We start from the raw sequence: 21,885 nt of genomic DNA on the forward strand, positions 1-21,885 counted from the left end.
CAGATAGGACCCGGGTTAATATAGCTCTAAGTTAAAACCTCAAATAGCAGAGTAATGAACTCCTTCCAGACTCCGAGTATAACCCTTAGACTTTCCCCTTGCTTCTAATTTGGTACCAACCAGGGAGCACTTGGCCTTGTACCCACTGCGCCTCCACCCTTTTCCTCGTTTTCTCCACCTATCACGGGCATCACACGGTATATGTGGCTACGAAATATGATTTCCTGAGCAGACAATTCTATGAAAAAAGATTGCCGGGTCATTAGTGCGCTTTCTGAACCAGGTGTATCTTCAATTGGATATGGGTCGTCAAACGGTGAAATAGCATAGTCTTCACTAAAGGGATTGGAATGGCAAAGAGGCGCCATGTTCCGTTTGTAGTTTCAATTCAGCTGTAGAAGCTTATAGCTGAGTTTGGATTCAGGACGGAGCATGTCGTTTCTGTTTTTTTTTTTAAATCTCTTTAGTTCTTACAAGTCTCCTATCTCATGCCTCCACGCGAGTCTAAGTCTATTGAGGACATTTGGTCCTTAGACCGGCGACGACTAGGTGCTATCAGCCTTCTGCCGATAGTAGCAGAATGAGAGGGTGCGAACAAATATAATCAAGGAAACAGTACCGTAAAAATGTATATTTGATCGGAAATCAGCGCGCAACAAGACTTTAATCTGACTAGTATCGATGATCGTGGGTCAATACAAACTGAAAATTCGCCGCGTCTGTTTTTATTAATTTAATTTCAAGTTCCGTTATTGCTAACCAGCCCGTGTATTAGGTTAATAATCCTTTGTATTTCTCTTCAATGATCATTTTTATCGCTTGTATACGTGTATTTTAAAAATCATCCGATACGTAAAATAGGAAATACATACCTTGATTTATAACATCTCGCGCTATCATAACTCTCTGTCTGTATAACGTGTTATCACTCGGTAGTTTTCAACCAAATAAATATATCGTAGAGCAGAAGTAGCAAATTCTGTCTAAATACTATTACAATAGATAGTGATCCGGCCAATTACGCAGATAAGATTAGCTTTTCTAGGCAATACTCTCACGGTCGGCTGTGTGGAGCTCAAATTGCTTTTGTTTAGGAAACACAGGATACTCACGGTAGCCGGCTGCCCAGAGTTTAAAAAGAACCAAAAACTAAACAAGATCTTTTCTTTTTCGAGTGATCGTGTACTCGAAGACTAACTAAACAACTACATAACAAAATATTCTTTACAGGTCGCATCGCTTGCTTGGAGCGAATCCTAGACCTTATACCCTTCCAAACCACCAACTCCGCGACACCTATGGAATAGTCTGATGAATCGTCGTCCTTCCGTTAAGTAGGTGGAGCATCAACACTTCCCGTCTACCTTATCCTTTATCCTTCCCCGTGAACGATGGAGATGGGGGCGGCCGGCAATGATGGCTATCATGTGTTGAGGATTTAATATGGGTCGGATTGGTATGAATTCCTACTTACCACTTCCTAAGCAACTCTTATTAGATAATCAGCAGTCATACATGATGAAGTCAGTGTGCAATCCGCCAAAATCATCGTCACAACGCAACGTAGGTGTATCTTCAATTGGATATGATGGCCGGAAGTATAAATAGGCAACCGACGATCCCCAATGCCTCGCAGAAAAAATAGTCACGAATTGCAACAGTTGCTTGAGAACTACCCATCGCGCGTACATCGGGAATTAGGTGGTTGCGGGGGGTTGAGCATGTCGTTAGAACCCGGTAAAAGTGATTCTCGAAACTAATCCGACAGGTACAAGGAGGAGAGATGCACAAGAGAGGTGGATTGTTTATTGTAGGGGACTTTGAGTCTTCGTGCCCTGGGAGGTTGGCGACAAATAACTATGGATCTGGTGAACTGGGGAACAACTTCTTGATACAGCCAAGGAAACCACGGCCTTAGACTGATTGGGGAAAGCGCAATGGAATGAGTTGTTTTATGTGACCGGAACAGAGACCTTACTAGCTTCATATCAGATTATTACCATACCTTCCGGTAAGTCACCCCAAGCGAATAGAACCAACGTGACTATTTTTGACGAAGTTGTTTTTATGTTGTGCAATCATTTCGTAGACAGCGAATACTTTTTTTTAATTTAGATTATAGAGGTTTTAACCTTAAGGTCATTCGCCTCTTCGGGTTAGAAAAATCTCTTATGAAAAATTTCTAACCCTATGTGCGGGGTCGGGACTCGAACCCAGGTGCGCTGCGTACAAGGCAATCGATTTACCAGCTATGCTACGCCCACCCCCGAGCGCGAATACTTACCAACAAGTGTTATGTCATCAATATACGGATGGCTCGTTTCCTGAACTACCGGTTTCGGTAGTTTCCCTAGTGAATGCCTAGAGGTGCACAGGTCTTCCAGCTCTGTGATGCATGTCTCGATGAGCATATTGGATATCGTCGTATTACTCCTGGCCAGCGCGATTAATGTGCTCGCAATGGTTTCAGAAGTTTTCGCTGGTCCAGTCCGTCCACTTACACTCAGTTTCAGCAATTCAATCAAATGTTTTGCCTCAGACTCTCCAAGCAAAACGGTGAAATCATCTAAACCATGGGCTATGGGCACTTCGTTCATTATCTAGATAAAAACAAATTATAAACTAAATGTCATTGGATCCAAAATACTCAGAGAACATTTACCTCATCGTGATGGGTCATAGTGGCAGCCATAACGGACATAGCACTCGCCGACATTTTCGAGTGCCTCTGTGTGGCGTTACAGCTTGAAATTGACGCTGACAGCGAAAGAGATCCAGTGAGACTACGGTAAGCGCTTAAGGTGTTGTTCATGCCAGACACAATCGGAATGTCGCAGTCGTTGATGTCATTAGACTGAAAACAGCCGGTTCAATAATCAACTCAGATTCTAACTACATACTAACTACTTACCGTTAGTCCGGAAACATCTGCCGGTGCCTCCCCACCTCCATGGGCAATGACATCGTTTTGCTGCTTGGTAACTTCTCCATCCACCTTTGCTTCGTACAAATCGTTTTCGGACACCGGAGTGATCGGACGCGTTTCCGTATATCCTTCGGCCCCCTTATCCTGCATGTTCAGCTGTGAGTGGCCGGTTAGGGCAGCAATAATACACGATCTTGCGTGCAGAATACTCATCGCGTTCAATATATGTGAAAGAGCGGCCTGTCTTGCGCCGTACGTTTCCAGTGAGAGTACGCTTTCCGACAGAGATGGTCTTTGCTGTTTCGTATTAGGTACCCCAGCCTGTGGTTGAAGAGTGGTAGGTTCTGTGTCGGAAGCGTATATTCCTAGACTGTGGCTACCCAATGGATCCTTGGTAACTGCGAATGGTACCGGTTCTTTTTTATCCTTTTCAGTTGGATTCTGCGGTAAACTCCAAGCAACTGAATGGGAGCTACCACAGGCAACCCGATTCACAAAGACTCCATCTAATCCAAGAACAAGGTTTGGTTTCTTATTTACGACTGTATTACCAGATCCTTGCTGGCCATGATCGTTGTCTCCCCAAGCAAACACTTGACCATTATCGGTGACTGCCAAGCAGTGGAGAGCACCAACTGCGACGTGAATAACCTTCTTTCCGCGTAATCCTTGAATTGGGGTGGGCTTCCTTACATGCTGGTCGGTTCCGTGACCTAGTCGGTAATAGTCGCCTTTACCCCAAGTCCACACTTCCCCGGACTTGGTCAAAGCGAGGCTGAATTGAGCACCACATTCAATCTGCAGCACTCCAACGCCATTCAAACGTTCGACCTGATGCGGTACTGAACAACCTTCCGATCCGCCACGCCCTAGTTTTCCAAAGTCTCCGTCTCCCCACGAAAACACCAATCCTTCTTCGGTCATACAAAGTGTCTGCGCATCACGACTACCACAGGCAACCTGAACTACACGATGGCCTTGCAAAGCGGTAACATGTTTGGGCTTTAGCTGCGTACAATTATCGCCATGACCCAATCGACCGTATTCTCCCAAACCCCAAGTATATAGCTCCCCTGAACTGGTGATCGCGGCACTGTGACTTGATCCACACGCAATATCCCGAATTCGCTTGGTTCGTAAACTTTCGATAAGTTTCGGTTTTTCCAAGGTCATTCGATTTCCATGACCCAGTTTACCATCTTCACCTTCACCCCAAGAAAACACCTTTCCATCTAGTGTTAACGCCATTGCATGCTTTCCACCGGAATGAACAGCCACCTTCTTGACGACGTACTGATTTAGGATGGGAACCGGACGAGGTGTTGGTACGTTATTGTTATGACCGAGTCCTAGCCGTCCATTAGTTCCCTCTCCACAGGCGTACAGCTTTCCATCTTGGGACACAATAAACAGGGACTTGGATCCACCGGCAATATGTATCGGCTTCAACTGGCTTAAAACCGATGAATAAGTAGGTAGTTTCACTTTGGACCCCTTCAAACCTCCGAGCTGTTCCTTGTCGTTGAGACCCCAAACCAATACTTTGGAAGTGATCTCATTCGCTGACTGCTCGTCGGCGTAGTTGGAGGAAGTGGTGTAACTTGGTTCTGCTGTTGCGTCATTTTCCGTTGCCAGAAAGGAGGCATTCTGTAGCATCATCTCCAGATCGGTTTGCTTCCGCTTCCCGATGATGTTGATTCCATGAACTTTGCATTGGATCCCGTTGTTGCGACATTGCTTGACCAGAATCTCAATCCAAGCGTAGTACTGCTTACAATCGTTTAGTAGTGGGACGACCACATCGGTTGGGTTGATCGATACCCAATGAAGTTCTTTTAGGGTAGCAACAGAATCACCCCCTCGGATTACAACTAATGAGGGCATATGCGAGTAGTCATCTGGATCGACGATGATCGACAGAGTTTGAATAAAAACTTGATCATGAATTTCCAGTCGGATCCAGTGCTTTCCCTGGGTGGAGGAACTTTGCCAGTAATTGGTACTGCGATCAAGCAGATACTTAGCCGAAGTTTCGTTAGATGAAACCGTTAACGATCGGATGCAGCGAGACCAATCGTCTATAATATCAAAGATACAGCCCTGACCTGATCCTCCAGTATGGAGACAACTCGAAACCAATTCCAATTCACTCAAATGGCCGTTCCAAACTGTCTGCTGTGGAAATTCAACCTGAACATCATTACCGTTGATTGAATTCACAGTCCCAATACTTCCCCGAGGAACGGTATTCAGCCGATAGCGAAAGTGCTGTGTGTTTCGTATTCTAACCTGCGATCCAACGCTGATCGTGGAACTGTTCTCCAATGGCGGAGCTTCCAACAACTCCAGATGAACGAAGCACATCCAATACGGTCGATCATGCATCTGCCAGTCCACTCTAACATTCAAATCATGCAACCCTTCCGGCTCTACCTTCAAAACTGTTCCAATATGACCCTTCCGGATCTCCTCGAAATCCTGACAGCATCGAACCAACATCCCCGGACAAATGAAACCACGCACGTACATTGCGTATTGATCGGTCGACTTGAAGTCCTCTCTCAATTTATATGTGACAGCTTGGGAATCCTGCACCGACGAACCCCCTTCCATTGTATCCGAACTAACGCTCTCTGTGTCGCTGTGGGCATCATTGTCATCGCCTTTTCCTCCCAAATTAGCCGTAACATCTGGATGTTCCAGGATCCATTGCACGACTTGCTCGGCCGTTGGTTTTATATTCGTATGCAGTGTTAAACTCTTGATTGCCGTTTCGACGGATTTCCGTGTGAATCCCATCTCCATGATTTGGGCCACCAGAGGACTGGGAGGACTTCTTCGAGCCGTTCCTCGAGCACCAGTAACATTGCCCACCGCACCAGCCGTTGGCAAACTAACCGCAGCTTCGGCTCCTGATGGAGTTTGAGCATCTTCCACTGCCGATTCATTATTATAGATCGGCACTCCGTGAATCATCGTTGGCTGACTGATGGGAAAAGCACGTTTGTTTGAGTTCGACGGTGCATTCAGTTCATTGTTGACGAAATTGGCTAGCATTTGCGAAATATTCAAAGCTGCCAGTTCCATCTCCTGAAAGGAGTAACAAGCTTTCAAAGGACTTGGTTGCGTTGCTCTAATCAGAACCGTCTGAATCAACAGTTCGGTGAAGGTTTGAGACTCCTCTGAGGTGTTTGATTCACTTCGACTCTTACCATCCTCCGGACTAGCGTCCCGATCTGACAGACTCTCCTTCGAGGAACTACGAGTAATTCCAGGTGATCTTTGGCGCAAAATTTTCCTCAACAGACTCTGTTGGCGAAATAGAACTTTGGTAGCTTTAACAGCAGAGAAGTTAATCTGTTGCGTGAGCAGTAGCTGTGTGTTGATACTGTTAGCCACATTCATCGGAGTTTGTCCTATTCCGTAGAACAAAACAGCCCACGAGTTTAGCAGCATCTCGTTAATAGTCAACTTCGACAGACTGAACGCTCCCACATCCGCGCATTCGGAAACTTTGAATATTGGAATCTTTTTGGTATCCGCCATCGAGTGCACATTCATCACAACCTTTCCCTTTTTGGTCATTCGAGAGATAGTACCACGTACACCATCGAGAGTTAAGTTCAATCCTAGCCTAGGTCTGGAATCGCATCCCCCGATCGTGCAGAGAGTCCCCATGATAGCGGCTTTTTCTCCTTCGAAATTTATATCTAATTCGTGCACCAGAAAAACATCAGCCACCAGGCAAAGCTTCTGTGAAATGAACGCATTAATGTTCTCATTCCACAGTGGGAGCGTGTGCAGTTTTCGAACGAGAACAATAATTTCCTCCGCAATCGTGCCCGTGTGCGAGGCACTATACAGCACCCTGGATTTAATATCCGCTGAATTGTTTAATAGCGATAGATCATTGGGACAGTACATGCTGATTCTCCCGAGGACTTCGAACAGTTTAAGAATAATATCATCCACTCGATCCGCTTCGTCCTGGGTCCAATTGACGAGAGTTGACTGTAGTAGTCTTAAGCAGTGCAATTTTTTGTAGACATCCTTCTTGCAGGTGATCGGTGAATTTAAAATGTCGAACGCAAGTTCAATCCAAACCGGAGAGGTTAGGTGTTTCGACAACGCTTTAGAGGACGATATTGCCCTCAGGAAGCCAAGTGTCGTCCACTGTTCCATCCCAAAATTACAATAGGTAATCCTGTTGGTCAGGATAGCACGAAACATCGAAGCTACACTTCGCAGGGAGTTCTCCTGCATCCTTTCGGCGTGCATACCAACGGAAGCGAAGATCATTTGCAGTGTTTTGATGCATAAATTGCGCAGCAACTTAGTAGGATGGGATTCATTGTAAAGGTGTTGATCGACCAATTCGTCCTTCTCGCTATCCTTGTCCGGTGAGAGCGCCTTCAGGGCACTGTCCGCCAAGCGTAAATCGTACTGGCCTTCTTTGCCCATACGATACGAGTTCGTCGATCCGTTGTCCCATTCGACGCGGACCCATCTGGAAAGAGGAAAGAAAACAGAAACGAATGATTAACGAGCTTTGCACATTTTACAGGCGCTGTGTTCAAACGAGAGGAGAGGGCGCATAATAATCAGGTCGCATCTTGAACTGATCTGACTTTTCGAAGTACGGTACCAAAGTTATCGAAAATTGTCGCTCGAATGTTTTTGGATCTACTATTTGTGCCGCATAAGCTCCTGACGTTTGCTTAGCTTCTAAATCAGGGAAAACCGATAATATGGGATCCGCGCAGATCCATTCGAAACAAGCGATGGTGTAGGCGTGCGTGGTGGATTCCAGAATGTCAAACAGTAGCGAATGCTGGCAAGAGAAAGCTAGGCGACTCGGAAACTGGTTGATATGGCAACGCAGCATTCGGCGGTCTTGGATCCTGTCTTTAGACATTACATCTCCGATCTTCTTGACGACTAGGAACCCATTTCCAATCATTATGACCATAAGGCTTAGCGTAAACAGTGTCGTTCCGACTAGAAGACCTCGGCTGTAAGCGGTTGACGGAATTTGGCCCTGGAGTTCTTATCATCAGCTCGAGACATGTGTGAATTTTGCCACCAAATATGACCTCAGATGGCGTCTTCTGATCTGGCAGAGCCCTGTTGGGCGTACTTCGCTATGTTAACAGGAATATGCCTAGTGCTTGTTGTATCCATCCAAGTTCGTCGCGATTTTTGACGACCTTTTTCAACGCGTCCACAAATCGTTCTGCTTGATCATTTGATTGTCGATGAAACAATGCCCTTATGAGGTGTCCGATGTCGTTTAAGACGCGAGTTTGGCACTCGTGGCTTGGATCCCATTTTCGTTTTCTAGTACATCGAGCATCACCAAGAATGTTAATGGTGATTGCCGAGGATACACGGGTCGTTTGGATGATCTCCGGCCGTTGGAGAACGAATTGATGGCGGACAGGCAATAATCTCCTTCGACCGAACTGGCATAGTCCACATGGACAAGCTGTCACAGAGCGACCAGTTTGGGCCACGGCACTGATGAAAAGGGGCTCTCGGGAGCGAATCATTTGGCATAAAAACTGTATTTCATTTAGCATAACGGGCATTTGGCATAACGGATATTTAGCATGATTTTGAGAAGTGATCATCCTGAAGGTTATTTGCCATAACGGATATTTTGCATAATTATGTTTAACTTCTGGAAAACAGTAATTTGGCATAACAGACATTTCGCAGAACGGACATATGGCATATCGGACTTTGGCACAATTTTGCTAAGTGATGTCACTGAAGGTCATTTGGCCTAACAGACGAATGTGTAGTTTTTCAGCGAATGACCCATAAGTTTAAAACTGCACTAAGCAATAATATGGTCGGAATCAAAGTGTTGGATGGGTTTGTCTTTATGCTCTGTTTTGTATAATAGACGATACAAAGTTAGATGCGAAGGAAACGAAATTTTTATTATAACTAACTGAAACTGGCAGTGGTATATTGATTTTATATCGTCTGTGCAGAAAGGGAATGAAAGGCCTGTTTAGATTTCTCGCACACACTATCAGAGGGATAGGTGATAAGAAGAGATGATTCTACCTACATTGATCAAGCGAGACCACTACTGCTGCTGTACTAAATAGGGGTGTTCAATATTTTCACAATTTTGATTACCTAACACCTTCCTTTAATTACGAGCAGTTCTTTTGAGTTTCATTTTTGAAATTTTTGCGTTTGGTCATTTTCGTAATTATGGATTTTTTGTCTATGACTTACGTTGTAGTATAATATAGATTTTTGTTGATACTAGGACTGCGCGATCCACCAGATGTATGATCGCCAACGATTTTTGGCTTTGTATACAGTGTTTAAATAATTACAATCACGTCGTAAGCGACGGCCCCTCGCAAGCAAACCTATGATCCACTTGTTCGCCCAGATTCCTCAAACATAGGGGCTACGAATAAGCTTCGCACGCGACTTAAAGCGATGTGGCGTAGCCACATTAGCCAGGTGTTATTTATTAATTTGTATAGAAGAATAAATTAACTAATTTTGGACCTTCAACAGTGACATGGCTCAAAATTATGCCAAATGACCTTACTTCTCGCACAGGCTGAAATTGTCTGTTTCCCTGTAGATAAAAATGGCAGATGACATTTAGTTTGATCACTTCTCAAAATTATACCAAATGTATGTCATGCCAAAAGCCAGCCCTACTTTACGTAAAATTAGAAATTATGCCAAATGACCGTTATCCTGGATAACGTTGACGCTACATCGCTTAAAATTTGGTGCTGTACGACATCGATCCACCCCGTCGGACTTAAACTAGTTCACAGCCTCTATGTTTGAGTAATCCGAGGTAATCAGAGGTTTGCTTGCGAAGGGCCCCGCTTCCGACACCACCTCGTCCGGTTATGCGATAAAGCCAAGGCCTATTTGCTATATAGAGTCAAAGAACTGCTCCTGTTTGAAAGTAGAATCAACTTTTATGCTTAAGTAAATTGAGCAAACGAGCATATCAATTATTTGCTTGCGAATTTATCTGGCATGCAGATTCACAGAACTGCTCATGTTTGAAAGAAGAAATCAACCCTTTTCTCTTGAAAACGGCTGTTGATGCTGATGCGTTGAGAAAATGTTGTTCCAAAGACGACGAGCCGGTGGTGTGGTCTTTTGCTCTCAGCCGACAGCAACCGGTAAGTCACAACAGTCACAGTCTCTCACTGTGGCCGTGCCCCACCCGCGATGGGTCTGACAGTCGCGGCATGACGCTGTCAAACAGTAAAAACCGCAAGGGGAGGCAGAAATGTTTCCGATGATGGAGTGCGGGCGTGTGAGCTTCTAAAAGATAGAAAAACTGCGTGTTTCTTGGCCACAAACGGAGTTGAGCCGTTGTAACTGGCGAGCGCAGCACATCTGAACCGCTGGATAAAGACAAAGCCGGAGAGGTACACGAAAAAAAATTCGCTCGGTCTCTGCCAACTCATGTGCGCCGGAAACGCTAACCACGCGTACAGACACGAGGCGGACGAAGCGACCCGTAGTAAATCTACATTTTATCAAACATTTTGAGTCAACTATCCTTTAGATTTTACAAGGTGCATGGTCAAGAGCTGGACACTTTTAACCAGATTGGAATTAAGCAGACAACGTAATTTCTCGGTAGCACGGATCAGAACAATTTGTGCGCATTCTCCAATTATGAAATTACATTCGAATCCCTCGCCGAGCTGCGAGATGTTATCGGACGCTGTCTTTGGTTTCGCTGTTACTGGCATAGAGCTGTTACTGGCATTAGGTCAACTCTCCCTGGTGATGACAGTGATAACAAATTCGCCAATAGAGATAAATCTGCGTCACTGCTGCATGCATACGTTGATGATAACCACCTTGGCTGAGATAACTCATTTCATGCGTTTGCTTCCAGGTTTGCACTGTTGCGGTACTCTTTACGGGGTGTTCAAATTAACCGCAATCGGATGATTGCTTCCGTTTAACTACCATTTTGATATCTAGCAGGGTGGTAGCTCCGGTTGTGTATGATCTCGCTTTAGAGGTAGGGTACGATCAATGTCGCCATGATGCGATAATCATGTGTTCTTCCTGGGGCGTTATTAAAGCCCATGGATCGCACAAGGATTTGTACATTGGGCTGGAGTCTCAAGGGTTGCAGGTTCGAATCCTGCCTCTGGGTTTATTTTTTTCGCATCATTTCGGTTTAACGCATCATCGATGTTTTTCCCCGGAAAAGTCCCACGCAACCTTGTTTATCCTTCACACGCATGCCACATGATCCTCAGTGGGACTCTGCAATTTGCAGACATTGCAGGTTCTTGAGTTTGGCAACCGTCTGTGTGAAACTAAAATCCTTGGAAACTTTTGTAAAATACAACTAGCGTACCGGTCATGTTCTGCTTAACTTAACTGTCGAATAAGGAAACCTCGCCATCCAGCATAGCAGCATCCATTTTTCAGTAGATTTTAAACAAGTTTTTTAGGCAATTTTAAACCAGGTTTAGAATACAACAGCGATTAAATGAGCACTTTCATTTGATACACAAGAAGCAGTTCTTTTGCTTGCATTTTGCATGACATTGGACAGCATTTCGAGCTTAATCGCAGCAATTTCATCTCGTAGGGGAATTATGGTTAAAACCGACACCTTAAGCGTAACACTTTTTCTGAGTTGCCACAAAACCAATAAAATTATAATTTTTATGCAGAATTCTTCTTCAGAAAATTCTTAACAGGGCTTAATTTTTTCAGCGCTTCAAAAAATTAATTTCATTGAAAATTATTGGTTGTGAAACTTGGAAAACAAAATGACGTTTTGTAGGCACTGCGGGTAAAACCGACACCCCATAGGGGTAAGATCGACACCCCCTTTAATTTATTTTCCCTCCACTTTTTTAAAATCTTTATCTTTTTAAAAATGAGATACAAGCGTGATTAATAAAGTGTGAGTATGTATGATGCAAATATGTGCTATTTATAGCTTCATCATGTAGTGAGGAGAAGAAAGTTCGAAAGCGGGTACTATAAATAAGAGTATTTTATTCTATAGGATTATTTCTTGATATGGGTATTTCCAAATAATCCTTACGCACAACATTGCAACCTTCAGTGTCATTTTATTTTGTAAGAGAAGATTTGCAAGCGTTCTTCGTTCTGCTAATCGGATTCATTCACTTATAAGTCACACACACACTTTCAGTCTTTAATTTTTCGGGACTCTGATCATCAACGATCCACTGGGGTATACATAAGATCATTGTCTCATTGTGATAAAGTTCGTCTATGACAAACCAATAATTCGGTTTGATGAGCTTTTTGCAGAAATAGCAAAAGCTTCGATAGAAACAGATAAGCAAAAATTCCAATTTTTGATTTTTAAAGAGACTTACAAGAAATAAACTCTATAAAAGTATTTCTGTGTATTTCTGCTATTACTATAGTGTGCTAATAGTGTAATTGAAGTGTCACAAAGATCCCCAGCATTTTGTAATGAATCGCAAGTATACACAACCATCTTAACAGCGTGTCGGTTTTACCCTAACCATGGGGTGTCGGTTTTACCTCAACAGCGCACATTTTTTTATAAAACCGATTAAAAAAATTGAATTTCTCAAACTCGTCTTCAATGTACCTAGTTAATCCTAGGAAAGGCCGATAATAATAGGTACTGAAAAATGAAGTGATTCGAAAAGCTTTTATTCGGTTAAAAACTTAAAATCTACCAACAAAATTTAACATCCAGACGAGTATGAACGCTGCTGTCGTATGTTTTGTTTATTTTTATGACATTCGGCGTACTAACGTAAATCCGATTTTTCTTCAAATGCTCTACATAAACGTACTAATAATAAAGTGTCATTATGAAATGAATAAAAATTTGATTTCTAGGAAAAGTCGTGGGGTGCCGGTTTTACCCACAGTGTCGGTTTTTCCCACAATTCCGCTATATTAGCTTTGAGTTCGTCAAGGTTCTTAGGTTTGCTAGAATAAACTTTACTTTTCAAGTAACCCCACAGAAAAAAGTCTGGCACCGTTAACGAGGAGGCCATTCCAAATTGCTTTGCTCTGCAAGAACTTCATTGTAGCGGCTGTGGTGTGGCAAGGTGCCCCGTCTTGTTGAAAATAGAAGTTTTTCAGCGTTGCTACAGGCCCGTACTCAAAAAATTCTTCACCAAATTACGGATTGTCTTGTTTGTAGGCGCCGAATGCCTGCCATATTTTTTACGATAAGAACGCACAGTTTCGTTTTCAATATAAAGCACTACGATTTCAGCGCGTACTTTTGGTGTAAATCGACTCATAACTAAAATTGTGTTTATCTGTCAAAATCCGGCTAAGTATCTAAAAAAATGGCGGAGTTGTTCAATGTTGAAATAGGATACATCCAGATGGCGCACCCTGTACTGGTCCAGAGGTCAGGGATCAGTTTCGGGTTTGGTGGAACTCACTCCTTTATTGATCATGCAATAATACGAAGGAACTGTTATTGATGCATGTCGGACTGCTGCTGCAACTGTACCAACAGAGCTTGCTTTGGGTGACAGTCTGCTGTATCATTTACATGAAACTGTTTTTAATGACGTGGGGTTGCAAAGAGTGCATTCATCGACTAGTTTTGATGCGGCACTCATAAATAGTCGGTGATTGTTGCTGTTAGAAGGAAACAATTTGTTGTAGGTCGCTGGGCGACAAGATGGAAATATTCTGTTAGAGAGAGATTCTGGATACCTTCAGCTAGAAATTTTCTGCAAGAATGACAGCAAGACGACGCAATTTCAGTTGATGGATCGTGCCAGAAGAACAGTAAAATTCATGACTGTTGTACCCTACTAGCTATAGCTTAAAAGTCAGTCAAGCATATTTTTTCTGTGTCGACATATATTGTGTGTAAATGGTGGTTGCTCACTATTCGGGTTCTAATTTATCTGCCTAGCAGACCCTTGTTCACAGGACGCCCCAGGTGCGTCTATCAAGACTTTGGAATTCTGTAAATTAAACTATATTCCCCTTGATGCACTCTCAGCTACTTGTCAATCTGATGCTACTGGCGAAAAGGTGGGCGGTATTTTCCAACCGCCTGCTACAACGACTGAGTTTTTCTGTTTTACTATTGGAATAGTGAACTTCCCAGGAGAAATCTTTGTCTATAGCCATAGCGCTGTCATAATTAAACTAAAGAATGCAAGAGTGAGAGAACACAAACACGCCGTTGCTACTGATGAGCGTCCGGTGTCATTATCGTGATCGAACAACCCGAGGATACTGAATCATAACAGAATGTATTTTGCATTTCCATGTTACTCGATCATAGTTCACCATTCCTTAGTCTCCAAGTTGACGATTTCTTCCAGGTTCTGAGCATAACCCAAGTAACCAATAAGCATTATAACGTAGCCTAATATCTGCTTTAGATCCACATATAAAGCAGCCTTAAAGAGCCGTGAAGCCCTAAATACTGATATAATGCTGGTATTATGCCAGAAAAGGAGAAATATAGTGCTATTACTATGTAGAGATTGACCAGCCCCCTGGCAACCCTATACCATCATATGGAGTTTGACAGCGACCAATATATATAGGGCGTTATAGCTATAAAGCCCCAAACAAAGAATTATGTTTGGCACTACACACGATATTTAAGCGTTCCACACGACGTTTTGCATCTTGTGGGATGATATAACACCATCTTATTCAGAAAATCAACATTTAGTAACTAATTACAGCGTTTAAACATTCGATTCAAAATTTATGTTTTGATTTTCATGGCAGTGATGCTGTCTGTACAGAGACGTCGTCCTTGACAGGAGGCTGAGATTGGCAGCTCGTTTTTGCAGGACTAATGCTATTATATAGCACCAGAGTACATATGTCAGATTTGAAAGCCTAATATTGATACTACTACTGCTATTAGAAAGCTCCAGTTGGCTGTCATTTTCCGCCATGGTTTTAAAACCATTTCTTATGTTTTCTTTCGGTATAATGAGCAAAAAGGAAAGATTTTAAAATAAAATGTTCTGTTTATGACCGTAATTGACTTTCTTCTAATGCATTGTTATGAACGTTTTACGAATGAATGTTTATGCTTAATGAATTTTAATGAAAACGAAAAGTACCTTTAGTTAGTCTCGCACTGAGGTACCTTGCTTCGTGCTTTACGGTACGTGCGCTGCGTTTGCTGCCTGGACTATATTGCATATGTTCGATTGAAATGCAATATGCCGAATATAATCTTCACGAAGAGCTACATAACGAATAAACCCACAGCATTGAAATAGCATTATATCAGCTTTCTATTTGCTCTATAATGACACTAAATGCACATATAAAGCATACATACTTTAAACATCCTTGAAGCAGGTACGCGTTATATCACCATTATATATGCATATAGAGCAAGCGATAATGCTATATTTTGGCTGTGCATTTATGCACTATTGATGCTAATATAGAGCTTTATTGCATTGTTAATGCTGTAATGGAGTTTCAATACAACATTAGTGCAAACGTATAGCCAATATATGCAATGGCTTAATGCGTGTGGTTACTTGGGAACTTTAATTGGCTTTCGCACTGCACGTCTAACACAGTGTAGTCTGCCGATGTCAGCATGTTTGTATACTAGGTGCAGTTCTTAATTATATGCCGCCGCATACTGAATGCAGAATCCTTCTCTAAAGTAAACTGAGAACTCGATTCTCTGCTTTCTCCAACCCACGCCTCATGGTCGTACAAAGCGATAGATAGTATCAGCCGTTTGTATAAAGCAAATTTTGTGCGTGCTTGTGTTGTGAAACGACCTCTTCGGAATTGAAAAAATGTACCCCACAAATGTAAACAATAAAATGTGCAACCTTTATTTACTACAAACGAAAAGCATCACTGCTCTACTCTCGCCGTTGATGTCTTCTTCCTTCGCAATCCAATGTTATACATTACTCGTAGTTCTTCTCTTTTTGATGCACACAGCATCGTTGTGGTCTCTTCTCCTTGTCGTAATAGACGTTGAGATCGGGGCAAGTCTCGATGCCGGTCAGCTGTACATATCTCGATCTTAATCCGCTCGGTGAGCTAGCTTCATCGTCGATCCAGGCACCAAACACATCCACACACACACATACACACCTCCTTGTTAATCCTTTCGATGTTGAATTGTGCGGCTTATGCCTTATCCACCGTACATTCTGTTAACAACGGTTTGCAACCGTCATGTTGCGATCCGATTGGAAATATGGCCGACGATTCCTTCTGTTTACCATTAAGTTTTGTTTTTCCGTTTTTATTTGTAACGTTTGCCCCACGGGTAGATGGATCCTCGGCGCTGAATTCCCCAACGGCGAAGGCACATAAATGCAAACAACCTCTTCCACTATCCAACACACCCCACAAGTGTCGTGTCAGGGCTTACCAAGAAGGATCCACTGGTGGTCTTATTCCGGCCCAAAGTTAAAGCACTTAATGTAATTCAAAGTGCAAATTAACTGATAAAACGATATTCGGTCGTATTCGTTAAAAGGGTTAGATCAAACATGCTTCGCGTTGTTGTGTCTTACGTTAAGGAAGCAAGCGCGGTTGCTTGCGATAAGCTCTTCACGTTGGAGTACCGTGTATATGTACCTTAACGAGACGTGGAGACTGACGGTTTGGTCAAAGACGCGAGGCAATGTTCGTTTGCCGGTTCGCGTTTTTGTACTACGGGTGTCTCTATTGTGGACAGAATCCACATGGTCTCTTGACATGTCCCACGTACAAATTATGCGGAGATAAAGACAAACGATCTGTAAAAGAACACTACGCACTCGTACGCAGAAATATAGTAGACCTAGAAAGATATCCCCGGTGATGATGTCTAATACAAAATTCAATAGTGGTAGGACGAAACCGAATCAAGTGCCTCCTGGATTTGAGCACTATCGAAGAAAGCGAAAGCCCAACAATCTCCAATTTACAACCAGAGACTCAGTGAGAAAGTGGACTGCATCCAGACAGAATTCCGACAAACATGCTGTGGTCCATAATGTCGGCTGATCAAATACGGACAGCACTTACCATGCACAGTGGTGAGATGGACCATAGTTTCACAACGACCTAATGGAAATAATCGAATTTTCTGAGCTGAATTTAAAAATCGTGGTTACAACTGCATTCATCCAGGAACAGCTACCAATATTTATCGTTCCGGAAGCTGCAAAGATTCATCGCATACAAGGATACCGATTGAACAACGCTGTCAACTTACGACACAAGATGACCAATGAGATGCTTCGCGAATACAACCGAAGCTTCATTGCAACCACATCGGCGCAATGTATTCGATCTACATCGATAATCTGCTATGAGTCCATTTGAAGACTGACCTAAATAACAAGCCATCCTCTCCGTTAAGCAACACTGGCGACGGTTATCCTGGTGAAGCAGGAATCATACCACCCGAATGTTGGGAACTCGTACGTCACGGTATACGTCTGTATGTCGACGAACCCCGTCCTTTTGGATATGGCGTTGAATTCAAGCAAGAATCGACCAGTTGGGTCAGTCTAATGAAATGGATCAAGCTCTAGCATAATGGTCTCTGGGAGGCTGCCGTCAAGATCACGAAAGGTCAACTGATGCGAGTGATTAGATTTTCCATATTAACGTTTGAGAAAATGGCTGCATTGTTCGGAACCCGTATCTCGACAAGCGAGAAGATCGGTCGTCTGAAACGCTGGTAACACCTTCAAATCGTACCGCAGCCGATCAATATCCACCTAGGAACACAAATACCATTCGGACTACCTTACCTCCTACCAGTGTCCCTACACTTCATATTGTTATAGTTTATAGTCAGTCCGATTCTTGCTGCCTCCTAAATGCTTTTCTCACTGTTCTGCGGTAAACACATATGAGGCCATCCAACCAATCCGAAGAAATTTCTCTTTCCATCCAGTTCATCTCAATCACGCTGTGGATTGTTTAGTACAGACGGTCACACCCGGTTTTTAAAAGTTCGGTCGGGATTATGTCCTTCCCAACGGCATTACCGCTTTCCAACACTCCAACTAGCGTGAGAAAATCCACAGCTCGTCCGTCATTCCCAATTCTTATTGTTTGTGCCCTCTAATCGTTTTTCATTCAATAGCAACTCAAAGTGCTCCATCCATTTGTAAACAAATTCCTGTCTAGGACTTTAATCTTGACCGACGCCGGAGTGCTTTGATTCGTTGTTGTGGAGCGAGAACCCTTTCGTCGTATCCATGAGAACTGACGCTTTCAGTGGCTGCATCTGGATGAGACTTTTGGCCTTTAATTCATTGCGGGAGCTGCGCGATCTTTTGGACATCGCAACAGCAACTTTACTGGCTAGAGCTTGGTAATATCAAGCCAGGCCACCTGAATTGCTACGAATGGAACGCAATTCTACTTGAAACAAATTTACCACACCAACTGAATCGCCCAACAAAGTTGCCTTAGTTCAACAACTTTAAGGTTGCACAGAGAATGCGCAAGATTCGCAAACGAAAAAAGCAGTTTCTTTCCACACCTTATGTCAGATCTTCATAAAAATCAATCAGCAGTACTGTAACAACATTCTACATACGCTGATTGATTTTTATGAAGATCTGACGGTGTGGAAAAAAAACTGCTTTTTTCGTTTGCGAATTTTGCGCATTCTCTGTGCAACCTTAAATCAATCGGCTTTCACTCTCATGTACAAATAGTCAGTAACTTACCCATCTTCTCCAATTTCGCTAATGATTCTTCCTTCTCCTCCGGGACCGTCTTGTTCTCCCCACTTCCAGTCAGCTCCACGAGCAATTCGAGTTCCAATTTTCATCAGCTTTGCCAGCTCCGGACCGGGTAGTCCTTCCTTCGACGACTTAAGCTGCAAATAATGAAAAACCTATTAATACCAGAACAATAGCAAACCGAATATGCTTACATTTGTTACCACATCTTCGTAAATGACAGAAATATCGGTATTGTTTCTAGTGTTCGGTAAATCAGCTCCGGTTTGCCTTAACAGACCCATAATGCTACCCAAGATACCAGAGTTTATCAGCAAGCTTAGCTCGTTGGACTCGTACGTTTTGGACAAGATTCCAAAAATACTGAGTAGAAAACGTGCCCTGGGAAGTTTTTTAAGAAACACATACGTTCCCAGGTTCGAGTTGTCCTTTTCACCATGGTTTCGGTGCCTACCATTGATCTTTTCCTGATTTACATATTTTTGCAACTCTGCTACTGTCCATTCGATAATTTTCGCCTGAGAAATCAGAATATCGGCCTTCTGAAACGCTGTTATCATATTAAGATTCTCCAAAATGTGTTCCTCATTCTGTGCAGTTCCCTTCGGTACATGCAATCCCAAATACCCGTTGAACAGGTTATACTGTGCCGCATCAAACAACCCAACGATTTTCAGCAACTCGTAAAACATCTCCAACCCTTGCTTCCGGATCTGATATCGCTGAATCTGGCAGTACATTGCCCGTCGCAGCGTTTCGACATCGCACAAATCATACAGAATAAAATCCACAATTTGCTGACTGACCCCATTTTTGAACTCCGCCGGGTATGACTCGATCAGACACTTTTCACTCAAACTGGCAATCACGTTATTGATGAACTCATCGCCACCATCCGGATTCTTCATCTTCGAGTTGTTGTAGTCGATCAGTTCATTGGTGGGCGTTTTAATTTCATCACTCGTGATGGGGATCTTCTTTTCAACGGCATCTCCGCCGCCCGCACCGGTATTACAATTTACTGGCACATTCTCTACACTGGTCACACTCAGTAGATTCTCATCGGAAGCGGCATGCTTCTGCACGGCTAGTACTACCGGAGATGCAGATCGATCTCGCGGCGTGGCGTTCAAGTTTTCCAGACTTTCTACTTTGATTAAACTTTCGTGGACTAGATTTTCGGTCGAGAGATGCTTACAGCTGAGATTCTCTTGCGATTGGATTTTCGTGATCGACGATGTGAACTGACTCTGAATAGTGACGTTCAGGATGTCCTCCGGCTTAGCGGAAACTAGCTGTTTCTTCGCGGCACGCATATCGGCAATGATCCGATAAACTAGAGCTTTAAAGCGGGGTAGTTTGTGAAGGATGTGCAAATTGGTGAGACCGTGCTGTTCCAGACTGATAGCCGGTCGAATTTCGTACAGCAGAAAGCGACACTTGTCGATCATTGGGGCGCACACTTCCTTATAGCTACGGTTCAGTTGCTGGCGCATTTTGACGATGCCCCACTTGGTCTGGTGGACAATCTTGATGATGTTGACGATTGGAGCCGGTGGTTTCGAGCAGTTGCCGCTGAGTTCTGTGGAAGCAAAAGGAGTTTAGTAGCAGATTTTCTTAAAAAGAAGACAGAAATTCAACTCACCTCTATCAACAACGGCCAGCGCAAGGGGTCCCAGGTTCTGGTGCCGGATTAGCACCGACATTAGCAATCTTTCCAACTCCATCACAGGATGCTCCGGGGGGAACTCCTGGTGCCAAATTAGATGATTTTCCTTACAATATCGTTCGCAAATGACTATCCACGAGGCAACTAATGGATCGGTAAGCTTTGCCTCTCCTAGATTGGACAGCATATTTTCCACCCGGTGAGATATTAAAACCGACGGCCAGTTGGCCATCTGTGGAACGTCTGCAATCGGAATTTGACTGGAGGCGTCGGTTGGGGTACTTCCAGCTGTAGATCCGCTGCTTCGTGCCTCACCCTTTTCCTCGTCGAACGGATTGCTCGGCTGGAGCACTTGAAGCCCTCCGCTAAGAATGGTTGAATTTAGAAGGTTTTTACACTGTATCTCGGCAGGTTGCAGAGGCGATCCTGCCTGCAAAATATTACATCGCAAACCGAGCAGATATGCCAACATGCACTCTGAGTGGAAGTGAGTAAGCGTGGTCATTTGACGGGGACTTTCTTTGTCACAAATTTCATTCACAGCGAACCGTCCGATTCGAAGGAACGAAGTTATAAACTCAAAAGCTGTTCTATGTTGAGGATTACTAATTTCAAGTGAAATGTCTTTGCCTGCGCTAGCGCTGAGAATCTCTTGCGTTGCTGGGTTCTCCGCATGATAGTCTGAGACGTCGTATACGTTTCCATTGATAATAACCCAATTTCCGCCGTCGCTGACGTGGTTGTCTATGTCGCTACGACGAACTAGGAGGGTTTCCTCTTGGACAGGCGCAGCTTTAGCTGTTCCGCGGCAAATTATTCCCGGCCAACCCATGTCATCGGAGTCATGGATTTCACCTTCGTGCGTCAGCCGATTAAAGTTGTCTAATGCATGAAGTAGTGGTATGAAATGTTTGTTCCAATCAAACGATGGTAGGAAGAGTGATTTATCCTTCTGGATGAGCACCAAACCGATAAGCAGTTCGTACAGAAGGGCATCGGAGATGTCATTTTTCAATATTTCAGCTACACCTTCTTTGCCCTGGAGAATGGTTTCGTGAGCTTTGTACAATGTGGTTACACAAGCGCCAACCACCTGCTGAATATAGGTATCGAGGAGAGCTTCGGCTCCGCTGAGATCGTCTGTCTTTGACTGATGAATGTAGGACAGGAGAAGCCGTTGAAATTTGTGCAGCAGATCGAGACTAGGCGAGGGTGGTTCCGGGGAAGAAAATCCTTCCTCAGTCTTGAGATATGGCCCGAGCATCAACTGACCGAGTCGTGCTTGAGTTAGGCTGGAATTGTTGCGTAGTAGTTGCTTCAGTAAATGCAGGAGGGATAGGTGAGTACCGGTGGAACTACAGTCTTGCGTGCGTTGAGCATTGATAGCCTGGTTTAGTGCTGTCTGGAGGCCACCTTCTGCCATCAGCGAGCCTACCAAGAGATCAGTCATGAAGCGATGGCCGGAACTGTTGCTAGTAGTGGTGGTATCATGACCAGCCGGAAGAAGCGACGTTAAGGTTTGAGCACGTTCCGAAGCGGTTGGTAGGAGGATAGACCAACCGACTTGC

The 21,885-nt window shown here is 43.7% G+C and overlaps 1 protein-coding gene across 1 annotated transcript in view; it reads right to left on the minus strand.

Annotated features, from left to right (window-relative positions):
* The window catches only part of LOC131686951 (probable E3 ubiquitin-protein ligase HERC2), a 48,383-nt gene that overhangs the window by 23,904 nt on the left and 2,594 nt on the right, over positions 1 to 21,885 (minus strand). The window contains exons 5-10 of the mRNA XM_058970983.1: positions 20,294 to 21,880; positions 18,843 to 20,230; positions 18,634 to 18,785; positions 2,912 to 7,433; positions 2,663 to 2,854; positions 2,285 to 2,600 (exon numbers count right to left, since the gene is read on the minus strand). Coding sequence (XP_058826966.1) covers positions 2,285 to 2,600; positions 2,663 to 2,854; positions 2,912 to 7,433; positions 18,634 to 18,785; positions 18,843 to 20,230; positions 20,294 to 21,880 — 8,157 coding nt within the window. The remainder of the gene's footprint in view (positions 1 to 2,284; positions 2,601 to 2,662; positions 2,855 to 2,911; positions 7,434 to 18,633; positions 18,786 to 18,842; positions 20,231 to 20,293; positions 21,881 to 21,885) is intronic.

Source organism: Topomyia yanbarensis, chromosome 3 (genome assembly GCF_030247195.1).
Source record: "Topomyia yanbarensis strain Yona2022 chromosome 3, ASM3024719v1, whole genome shotgun sequence".
NCBI classification, from domain to species: Eukaryota; Metazoa; Arthropoda; class Insecta; order Diptera; family Culicidae; genus Topomyia; species Topomyia yanbarensis.